The sequence below is a fragment of the Lotus japonicus genome, chromosome 6 (genome assembly GCF_012489685.1).
Source record: "Lotus japonicus ecotype B-129 chromosome 6, LjGifu_v1.2".
NCBI classification, from domain to species: domain Eukaryota; kingdom Viridiplantae; phylum Streptophyta; class Magnoliopsida; order Fabales; family Fabaceae; genus Lotus; species Lotus japonicus.
Window position 1 is genome coordinate 54,211,463 of NC_080046.1, and position 12,065 is coordinate 54,223,527.

General features: G+C 33.5%; 1 protein-coding gene and 1 long non-coding RNA gene across 2 annotated transcripts; one reads left to right on the plus strand and one right to left on the minus strand.

The window, feature by feature from the left end:
- Positions 1–565: 565 nt before the first annotated feature.
- On the plus strand, positions 566–4,071 carry LOC130726689 (uncharacterized). Its single transcript, XR_009014943.1, has 2 exons — positions 566–1,131; positions 3,813–4,071. It is a non-coding gene; the product is annotated as an uncharacterized LOC130726689 (long non-coding RNA).
- Positions 4,072–5,408: 1,337 nt separating this feature from the next.
- Positions 5,409–7,492, minus strand: LOC130724339 (homeobox-leucine zipper protein HAT22-like). The gene is made up of 3 exons (XM_057575541.1): positions 6,965–7,492; positions 6,657–6,736; positions 5,409–5,924 (listed from the first exon to the last, which is right to left on the minus strand). The coding sequence occupies exons 1-3, from the start codon at positions 7,292–7,294 to the stop codon at positions 5,636–5,638; spliced, it is 699 nt and encodes a 232-aa protein (XP_057431524.1). The 5' UTR covers positions 7,295–7,492; the 3' UTR covers positions 5,409–5,635.
- Positions 7,493–12,065: the final 4,573 nt, after the last annotated feature.

A 12,065-nucleotide genomic window follows, 5' to 3' on the forward strand; every position in this document is an offset into this window, starting at 1 on the left:
AAAAAAGCGCACACCAAAAACAAAATAAAAGATTGAGAAATCAGATCGGATATACTACTCCCTCCGTCCCTAATTATAAGCTAAAGTTGTAAAAATCACACTTATTAAGAAAGCCTTAATTGATGCATTGGTTTTCAAAAAAAATGTACAACTTTCTATGTTTACCCCTATTTATGATAACACTTTTTCATCATTGTACTACTAATGGTGGTGCTCCACTACCAATAAATGCAAGGGTGAATATGGAAAGAAATATTAACTTTTGCAAGGTTAGCTTATATTTAGTGACACAAAAAAAGTCTCAATGTTAGCTTATAATTAGGGACGGAGGGAGTAATATTTAAAGATAGAGGTTATGATCATAAAGAGATGATAGTTAATGATGAGGTTCTTTCTGTTTACTAGCTTGTTAATTTTTCTGTTTGCTAAACGCGTTTTCAAAACGCATTAGTGTTTAATTGAAAACAATCCATTGTCATTTAATGACAAACATAAGTTATAGTATATTGGTCAACCAGATTTTGGAGAAGATTTCCTAATTACTACTCACTACACCACAAAAAGGATTAAGTAGTGGCTCAAAGGTAGCAGTTTTCAAAAAGCCACTACCTTATCATGTTTTTTTATTTTAATAATTAGTGTGTAAGGGTTAAGGTAGTGGTTAAAAAATCAACCGCAACCTTTAGGTAGGCATGTGTAGTGGGCTAACTAACAAAACATAGATGGTGGGCTTTGGCACCAGGTAAAAAATAAACCGCTACCATAAAATCGCTACCTAAGACTGATATTTTGAAAGAAAAAAAAAACAAGTTGAAGGTTTCTCAAACAGATCGTGTCGCGCCCTAGCTGCTCCACATCTTAGACGTGCACGGTTCTTTTCACTTCCATTCTTCTTCTGCTCCGTACTCCGTCCATTCGCTCCTTGCTGTTGCCGCCGTTGTTGCACGGTTTGTGGTTGCTTCTACCGTGGTTGCTGGAAGCTTGTTTCGATCTCTGCCGTACTTCGCCTTTTGCTGTCATTCGCATTTTGCTGCTGCCGCCATCGTTGTGCCATTCATCGTTGATGTTGTCGTCTTCCATCATCGTTGTGTCATTCATTGTTGCTGCTGCCTTCTTCGCGCCCTAATCCAGGTAATTCTCCTTATTCTTACTCTTTCCACCGTTGTTAGGTTTACTAAATTGTTGCTTCTTCAATCCTTCCCAGCGTCATTATGTTTTTGTGGCCATGTTAGATAATCAAACCTGAAATAGATAGGAAATTTTGGGGTGTGATTTTTTTCTTTGGTTGGCATGTTAGATAATCATTGGCTGTAGGTGTAGGAAAGGAGCCTGGGTCATTTGGGTTGCTTCTATCAGGTGTATTTGGGAATCAAGGAACTCTGGTTTTCAAGGGTGCTTTGTTTGAGCTAGAGTGGGTTCTTGATTTGGTTTAGCATATACTAGGAACAAGAGAGCATCCATATGAACTTACATGATTGTAAGGATCATATTTTGGGTTAATATTTGGCATATTAGCCCACTGTCTTATCACCTCCATCAAAGTCTAGGAGAGTGATGCCAGGGCGTGATGGGTTTGAAGGAAATTCTTTGCAAGAGGCGGATAAGGTTGATGACAATGTTGGTAATTTTAGACAGACAGCTGGTGATAATACAGGCAAAAATGAGTCTGCGCCAATGTCTCTAGATTTTTCTATCTTTAGATTAAAACCTCCAAATAGACCAACAACTAACAGTGCTGACAGATCACATTTAAAAAGAAAGTTAGATCTAGAATTCCAGCATGACTAGTGCATATGATGAGTACTAGGGGTTTGATGCAGCTGTGACTAATTCGGCTTTGCTTCTGTATTATTTCTCATTCGTCTCTCTCAGCATCAAGCTACTATGAATGTGTAATGTCTAATTAAAGGACGAAGTACAGGGACTGCAATTTAGCTTTGTCATTGTTCAGACTTCAGAGACATAAAGTAACTATCATAAGAAAAAGAAAAATTACAGTAACCATATTCTCTGAATCCCTTTGTTCTTAATTCTTGTTCTTCATGTAGAAGAGAACATGTATAAGTCCACGGAAGGCCTTTGAGTGAGGGCATCTTCTTAAGTCTTTGCTATATCTTACGCATAAAAAAGTAATGGTTGAGGAAACTGAATTTTAACATTTATTTTGTTATTGAACATGAAAGAAATTATTCTTTACACTTTTGAGTGTATAATATGTATTTTCTCACAAGGTGCTGATTGCTTTCACTGCCCGTTTCATTTGTTAGTAGGATGGTATATATGCTCCTTGTTTGTGTTGAATAGTATTTTACTTGGTCATTATATAGAGAAATGAGAGGGGAACACAGAGAAATAGTATAACAGAGAATTGAGAGAGAAAGGAATCTAATTGGTTTATCTGATTCTGAATATTAGACTAATTACCCTCAGGTGTATTTCACTTTATAAAGCTGTTGGTTTAGCTTTTGAAATTCTGTTAGAAGCAGTTAATGTTGTTAGTTAGTATGACTGTTGTTAGTATAGACAATTAGTTCTAGCTCCTGTATTTATATATGATTCACTCATGTAATCTTCTTAGAATGAAATATTGGAATCATTATCACTTATTAGATTTCTTTTCTCTGTTTAGTGTGTATTGTTCTTCAATACTGAATTATTCAGTGAAATAGTGCAAGAGTATCTCATATATAGACTAGTTACTAACTTACTAGAACTGTCTAAGCTAGCTGTTACAAATAGTTTTAAAGTGTCACCTTTACTCATTTCATTTCCTCATTGCTAATTCCTTTTTGAACACAAATGTAGAAAATACTAGTGTGTTGATTACCTTTAAGCTGGTTTGATTTGAAGAAGTCAATCTGCATAAGTTAAAGGGTGTTGATTACTTTGTTTTTTACTCTTGAATTTGCAATGACGGCCAAGGATTGGTATCATGGTATCAAATGCTTAAATTATTTCACATGGACACATGTCATGGTTTAAATTTTTGGGTGGAGAATTCATGTTCAGTCTTGGTTTTATATGTTTTCGTGGTGGATTTTCTTCCTTGATATTTTATAAGAACTTTCTGTTACTTATAATATTGTAAGTCTATGGATGATCTTGAGTATAGAAAATTCCTTGCGATCGTGTGATCAAAATATTAGAACTCAGAGTTAAGGTATCCTTGGGCTAAATACGTAGCTTCTTTAGCGGGGAATAAGTTGAGGTTTGATTAAAAAAAAAAAGGACTATACTTGAGGTTTCATTTCTCATTCGGGGAATAAGTTAAATTTTCATCATCCCAATCAACATGATCACAATACCAACAACAACATGATATCTATGAAGTTTTTTTTGTCAAATATCTATGAAGTTTCAGTTCACTATTGCACTTTAATAACAACAACATGTAGGACGTTTTTTCCCTCTTCTGTTGGATGTGTTACTGCCTTTGCTATTATTTTTTCCTGCTGCTACTGTGGCTACTGTATTGCCCTGCCCTTTGTTGGTGTTTCTCTCCCTCTAGGATGCTGGAATGGCTGATGTCCTGTGCTATTTGTTGCTGGTTCTGTTTGCCTTTCTTGCTGCCCAGCTTTTGTTTTTGTTTCCTTTGTTGTTCAATTTCTTGTGTTTATTTTTGGGTGGCATGGACCTCTTGCTACCTGCTGTGTACTCTTTGTTCTGTTTTGTTTACCTATTCAATAATATCTTCCAGTTTCATGGCTTAGCGGTGTTTATGTCATAGCCCTCTTTGCTCGTGCTTTGATAATGTTGTAATTGTATTATCACATGCATGTTGACTTGTTTGGATTCTTGTTTTATTGATGCAGGTTTATGGAGATAGTGAAGTCTTTTGAATTTTGATGAGCAAGCTATTGGAGAATTTAGTGGTCTTTTTTTTTATGGTCTTTTTTTTTTATCGTACTTACTCTTTCATGATTATATGTGTAGGCGTATACACTTAATATGTATGTTTATTTTAGCCTATTTTGTTTGGCAACCTTAAAAAATGAACTATGTCATGTTTTAATTGTATTTCATTCTAGCAAATATTATTACATGATAATCAAGATAATTGGGAACTATGTAAATTTTGGTTTGGAAAAATATTTAGCATGTTTCTTTAGCAAGCAATGCAAGATGCCTACAGAGTACATTTAAAAAAAAATAACCCAGTGGTTTGGAACTGCTGCCTTTGTTGTTAATATTTAAACAAAGACAGCGGTTACAACCGCTACTAATTATATCCAAAGGCAGCGGTTAAAACTGCTACGTTTGAAGTTCGCATGGTGTCATTTGTTGAGTATAGGTAGCGGTTCCTTTGAAAACAACCGCTGCCTTTATTGTTTAAAGGTAGCGGTTATGAACCGCTACTGTTGCACTTGCTCAATGGCTACGCCTTGCTTTTCTGCGGTTATAACCACTACCATTGCTATATTTCAACCGCTACCTTATCTATTTTTTGTACTAGTGACTGCTAATAATAAAGAAAGAAACTCATGTCTCATGTCTCTTTCCATATCACCATGTTCTCCCTTCAAAGAAAGAGTCTTTGTCTTACGATCGAGGGCGATATAGAGGTCACATATTTATATGAATTTAAACATAAACACTCCTCTCACATCATGGATAACAAATATAAAACAATTATATCCTTAACACTAGCTTCTAATGAGTGGACTATGTCGTCTCATTTGTGCCATCTCTCCTAATTTTCAACCATTCAAATCAAACACGTACCCCTGTCCGTACAGTTCTGACTATTGCATGCATTTGCACCTTGGTTGACAGGGTAAACTGGTAAAGGCATAAACAATTTTTTTTTTTTACAAAAGGCATAAACAAATTAAAACAAATGGTGGGTTTAATATTGTTTTAATTATTTGTATACATTTGACTATTTGAGGTTGAGTTTAATGGATATGCACTGACAGTGTAAAATAGTTTTACACAGTCATCCAATCAAAGCATGCCACATAGGAGAGATAATTACATTTGACTTTAATTTTAATTAAAAGAATAAGATATTTTCTGATTTGACGGAATTCAATTGGATGTCTGTGTAAAACTATTTTACACTGTCAGTGCATATCCATTAAACTCTTTGAGGTTTATTTACTATATATAGACCCAAAAAAGTCAGATCCATAATATAGAATGATTGAGTAAGTCAATTAGGGAAAGAATAATAAGAAAGTATTGAACAGTTTATAACAAAGTGTTTGATCTATACACTTAATGTTTTAAAATTTTAGATAAAAAATATAGTATCTAATTCACTTGTGATTTAATTTGATACGGAGATCTCTCAAATAGTCAAATTTTTATGCCTCTTGCGGCCAAATTAAACACAAGTGACATATTGCAAATAACACATTCTAAAATATTAGTTTTTATAATAAGTAAAAATATATAGCTCATAGATGTAACAATTTTTAACATGATTCACCATATCATTGTCATATGTTTGAATAAATATAAAGGGACCAAAGTTAAATATCTACACATATAACCTAGTCTTCTATATTAATTGTTTGGTTTTCTGACTAATTAAGGATATTGTTTTTTATACTCCCTCCGGTCCTATTTATAAGCATGAAAGAGAAGAAAAATCTTGGTCCTTTTTATAAGAACCAAATGAAAGAGTTTCTGACTAAACGCGTTTCATCTGCAATTTGCAGCAGCTGTTTGGGACCACATTGGAAATGGCAGCATTGTTGTTTCCTTCATTGGGCTTTCGTATAAATAGTGACCTGCAAGATGGACAGAAGCTATGGATTTCAGAAGCCTTGGAGAGATGAGAACTGTGCAGTGGTGGTGCTCCAACTTTCAGTGCACGAAGCTCCTCCAATTCCTTCTTCAACCTCAGGTTCTCATTGGTTAGCTTTTCATGGATTTTCTTGAAGAACTCACAATTCACCTCGGTTTGTTTCAGCTTGGTCCTGGAAAGTCAATGTATGAATGTAACATCGTTGATAAGTATAGTCAAGTACTCAAGTCAACACAAAAAATTAAAGAAAAAATCAAGCTTCAATTTTCTAAATTCAGATAACATCTTTAGATCAGTTTCTCTTTCGTTCACAGTATTAATGAAGTCATTCGCATGAATTCCTCATAAATTGATGGTTCTTGTTTCAAAATCAATTGTGAGCAATGAACAAATTTTGATTCTTGTTCTAAAATCAATTGTAGAATGATTTCCCGACGTACCCTGATAAGTGATAACACATTTGTAAATCTTTCTACCATTAATTTTATAACCAAAATTAATTTTAGAGAAAAACTTCGGTACACATGATATGAATCAATTCTTAGATTGCGTGGATCAACTTCTTTTTTTATTAGAATTACACAGAAACTACGCTCAGATTACTTTATTTCCAGAATTGATTAATTATGTCTTAAACAAGTTAATTTGAAAGCTACTCTTATCAGAATCAATTCTGGAATCCATAAGCTATACTTACATAACTTTCTTTTTAGAATTGATTCTTCTTTTAAAGTGTGCAGCTTCAGAGTGTCAGAATTAATCGTTGGTAGAAAAAAAATCCAAACATGAGTTAGGAGAGGAACCCATATCATCAAAAGTAAAAGCATGATGAAAAGGAGATAAAGGTCAAAGCAAGATCAAACCAAAATTGAAAACAAGGGTTTGAAACCCTCCAGTAACATACCTTGCTCTTCTGTTCTGGAACCAAACCTCGATCTGTCTTGGCTTCAAATTCAATTCCTCAGCAAGTGCCTGCTTCTGAGCCTACATGTGGAAACCGAAACCAACGCATAAATTCCCTTTATATACCTTGTGGGTTACAAACCCTTAAAATTTCTATATAGAAAACACAACCACAGAAATGTATCACACAAAAATATCAATAAAATGTCTTTTAATTGAAACACACGTATATACATGTAATCTAGATGATGAAGCAATTCTAGAAAGAAAGAAAATTCCTCCAGAAAATGTATGAATGAATTGTTATACCGCATTAATGGAGTCATTCATCTTGAAAGCATCCTCAAGTCTGAATGATTGTGCCTTGGTAAGCCTCAGTTTCTTTCTGCTGTCATTGGTGTTATCAGGACTCTCTTCATTTGGGTGATGGTGTTCTTCATTTCCTCTCTTCAGAAAGAGTCCTTTTCCCTCATCGTCATCATGATGATCCTGATCATGATCATCATCGAAAGATAAGTCCAAACCAGCTGCAGCAACAGGTTTCTCCACTTTCTGCTTCTCCTGATCCTTTGACTCATATGCCCCCAATCTCAGTTCCAGACTCAGGCCCTTGTTGCATGCTTCATCATCACCTTCCATGGCAAAAAATGAGAGCAGAGAAAGAGAGAGATGAATTGGTGTGTGTAGTAGTGAAATGGGAAAGTTAAGTTATGAAGAGGTGAGAATATAATACTGATTTTATTATTGGGGTTCTGGTCTAATTATTGATGAAATTATTATGTAGAATCAGTTTTAATCAGTTATTATTGGACTTCTTGTTTGTATAGGGGAAAACATTTCTAGTGAAAAAAGTTGTAGCTTGAATGCAATAATGAGAAGGGGGCAAAAGGAGTAAAAGCATGCGTTACAAGTCTGACTCCTTTTAGGAAACCAAAACTTCCTTAATGACATCAAATGTTGACTTTTCAAGTCACCAGATAAACGTATCTTCCCAACACTTTCCCCATGATTGTGCTCTGCCATTTCAGGTGGGTTCAAACCCAAAATTGCATTCCTGCATTATAATATTAGTACTATAGTTGTTTAGGCTATCATTCTCCATTGAAATTTTTTACTAGGGGAATTCTATTCACTTATGTGATTTTTGAGACTCAAAAGTCGAAAAAATTAGTCTCAGGCGTTAAACGTTAATGACTATTAGTTGTGGGATATCTACTAATTTAATGGTTAGCAAGTTATATCACTATAAGGATGAAATTATAAATTCGAATCCCGTAAAAGATAGTTGTTTGAAGGGATATAGAATCATTTCCCTAATAGTGACATCCGTCTTTGATAAAAAAAAAATTTAAGTAATAACCTTTTAAAATAGTATTATTTAAAGTATAATGTATTAAATAGTCAATTCAAACATTAAATACTTTATTAATTTTTTATGTCTAAATTCGGTCAATTACGATATTAATTGACGTTAGCACTGACTTTGAAGTAAAATGTGGACTAAACTTTTTGTTTTGTATCTGTCTCTCTTGTTTTTTTTTAACTTCTTGTATTTGGGTTTGAGTACCCCTTGTTCTCCCCTTAATACATTTTGGCTTATCTAAAAAAAAACTCTAACGCGCTCTAAATGCAATTGTTAGAACCATAAATAATAATTTGACAAAAATCAACTAGCATTAATGAAAAAGATAAATGTTAGTATATCAAAAGTAGAACATATAAAATATATTTAAAAAAATAATTTTCTTCGTTTAATATTTCCATCACAATTATGATTATGAAAATGTGAGGACATTTGTAAAAAGAAATAATGCAGGACTATTTACAACATGTTTAGATTAATTTTTCTTACAATTAATTTAGACATCAAGAAGTCACTTATGAGAGCTTTTTTCCAAAATTGATTTTATTTTAGAAGCTTTGGCAAAAAAATCCAAACATCTAATTAATCTTTCTCCTTAGACAAAAATCTATTGTCACATAATTTAAACAAAGAAAATGATTATATTAGAATACTCCACAATTTGGTGATATTTGCTACCACAATTTGCAGTTGTTGTCAAATTATCCCATATGTCCAATTATGAACCTAAAACCAAAACATTAAAGAAGCCAACAATCCCAAAAATGGTCCCATTTTCAATGATAGAAGTCCCCACATTGGGTGGGAGAGCTCCTCTCTGCAATTTGATGGGGTACGAGGGGGCAATTTAGTGAAATAATAAAATCAACATTAATTTGGAGTTATTGATGTAGCAACTGATTAGTGGACACAAAACCCAAGCAATTAATAAGGATGTGGGTAAGTGGGGAACTGTTTCAGAATTTTACAGTGACTTGAGAGAGTCAATAATTAATTACACTTGCTGTTAGTAATTGGAGTATTGAGGTTGGACCAGACTGAGATTTAGCGTTTCCCTAGTCAATATTCAACAAAGAAACGGCTAAAAGAGTTAAGAGTGATGATGACATTAATTAAAGGCATGTTCATATATGGAATTTGGCTTGTTCTGCTCCTATCTCTGGAGTCTGTACCCAAGTGACAAGGACTAAGGAGCGTGGGATGATGGCATTATTGATGTAGCTGCCAAAATCATATGCTGCTTGTGACCCTTATAACTTGCTACCAAATTCACGCTAGCTATGTGGGGAAGATTGACCATTATTCTTATGATAGCGTTTCCTCACGAAACCGAATAAGATAGAACAAAATCAAAGATATAAGAATGTTGATGTATTGTGATTGGTAACTTCTAGGCAAACTAATTAGTTAAACACAATAATTTTATTTTCTTATGCAAAAAAAAAAAAAGTAGAAAACACATAGTAGTAACTCATTGATTTATAATTAATACTTATATGTGCATACTTTATTTTTCTTACTTTTTCTATTATAATATTATTACTAAGAAACTTCAAGTCAAAATTAGAGTAATTTTAAGCGTGTTAAAATTTTAACAATGTATTGTTATGTGCTATTTAGTTCCACCATTTTTTAAAGTACCAAAATATATATACCCTATTCAAACACAAGCCATATATAGCACATATATTTCATTTCTTCTGGTCAAACCTTCTACCAAACAATACACATGTTTACAAGATGATCGAAGATCCTGCCATATGGAAACCTCATATGAAGATACTTTTACGTGGAAATTTCCACATATTTACTCACTTAGAAATTTTGTGTCTAGTTTCTATTCATGTTGTATTTACTCGTGAGATATGAGAAAATTATTATCGAAACAATTTAAATTATGATTCCCTTATGTGGAAACTTTTTCATGCTTTTCCACATTAAAAAATCGTGACGGTCCCTCAGTATATATGCATTAAATAGGTGAATCTTCTATTTGAATACCAAGTTTCACTTTACATTGGATGTGATATGCGATGATTTTGGTCCATAAACTGTACATGACAATATCATGTTAAAATTTTGTTTCGATCTTTTACTTCGTACTAAATATGTGAAACTGTTTAAATATATGTAAAAAAGATATAGAAATATATAAATCATAGTATTTTACATGATAATATCATGAGAGAATTCATTATGCTCGAGAGAAACGTCATTGCGTTCTTAATAGCAATGTTGTTGGAGAAGAACAAAACGAACAATGACTATTGACACGTTTTTACATTTGACATTTAAGACATATTCCTTTCTATGTTCTGACTTCTGATGTTGATAAATGATATACTACATGAGTTTTAAGGTTGGTATATTGCCACAGCCACAGGCTACATTTCAAATAAATTCGAACATTTCGTTTAGAAGTTGATTTATTGATCCTGTAAGAATGTATGGAACCCACCAAAATATAGATCTGTTCACAAGTGCTGATGGCAATTAATTTAATATAATTACAATACAATAACGGCTCTACAAAAGATTTAAAAAAAAGGTAAAAGAATATATAAAAAAAAGCTAGTAATAGCCTTATCGTTACCAACCCAATCCACAAGCCTCTTGGAATTTGCAAGATCCTCCTCCTATTTCACCCGGTGAATGTCTCTTATTAACCTCACCACCCCAAAAATATTATGTGGGATTTCAAAACAAGACATAACATGTTTGGCTATTGCCTGCGCAACTAATACGATGAGAACTTCCCTTCCTGCTTGTGACCATCTTCTCTTTCCATTCCTTCAGCTTCTTCCATACTCTCTTTTTGATAAAGCTAGGCAACCCCAAATACTTAACATAGTTGTTCACTGCATTTCTCCCAACAAACTTTTCAATTCATAAAACCTAGTACTAAAAACGTTTCGGCTATAGGAAAGCTCGGTTTTGTCAACACTAATCTTTTGATGAAAAGAAAGATCATAGACTTTCAGGATCTCTTTCACCTTCAAAACCTCTTCCTTAGTTGCCCATGTGAAAATGACACTATTGTCCGCAAAGCGTAGATGCGAAATAAAAAGAGCCCTTGTACAATTTTAATACCTTTGTAAGCAACCAAAAGCTTGTAAGCAACCAAAAGCAACAGCTCTATGTATCATAGCTGAGAAAACCTCTCCACAAAAAATGAACAAGTATGGTTAACAAGGATCCTCTTGCCTCAAACCCCGTTGTAGCTTAAAATAAAATAAGGTTGTCTTCATGATGGAGAACGATACAAATGATACACAACCCATAAATAAAGCTACCCACTTTTCTGGAAAACACATATCCCTTCAAGTTCAAGGAAGGACCATTCGATCATATCTTAAGCTTTTAATATATCAAGTTTCAACGCCATATACCCTTTCCTCCCGCTCACCTTCTTCTTCATGTAGAATCATTCAAAGACAGTGAGTGGATTTCAGTTATCAATCGATTAGACACAAAAACACTCTGATTCTCCCCCACAATATCTGACAAAATCGTTTTCAACCTATTAACAATCGTTTTTGTTCCAACTTGAAGATCACATCACAAAGACCGATAGGCTTGTAATCACTAGTCACTTCGGCTTATTTTACCTTCTAGGTCATTAGAATTAAAGTCATGTTAATATCCTCCAGAGATCTGGACCCATTGAGGATCTGAAGTACTAGCCTTACTACATCTCTACCCACCAAATGCCAAAATTTCTAGTAAAAAAGGGCCTGCAAACCATCCTCCCCTGGTGCCTTTGTAGGATGCATGATTTTCAAAGCTTAAGATAACATTAAATTCTATTTACCAATTATACATTTAACTTAGAATAATAATGAGAAAAAAGTTTATTAATAAGATAAAACAGTATATCAGGAAATCATATGGTAATTTAAATAAAAATAAAAAACATTTATTATATTTTTTAATATACAAGCCATAACCTTAAAGTGACTGTAAAGAAAATGGAGGAAGTAAGTCAAATCCGTTCAAGATAGGCATCACTTTTTTTTAACAAACTTTATCATTTGATGAATTTTATGA

Excerpts from the sequence above, each read along its gene's own strand:
- LOC130724339 (XM_057575541.1), bottom strand. The coding sequence starts at position 7,294 with ATGGAAGGTGATGATGAAGCATGCAACAAGGGCCTGAGTCTGGAACTG. Across the intron at positions 6,737-6,964 it reads TGAATGACTCCATTAATGCG|GCTCAGAAGCAGGCACTTGC; the intron begins GTATAACAATTC and ends TTCCACATGTAG. Across the intron at positions 5,925-6,656 it reads TTCCAGAACAGAAGAGCAAG|GACCAAGCTGAAACAAACCG; the intron begins GTATGTTACTGG and ends TTGACTTTCCAG.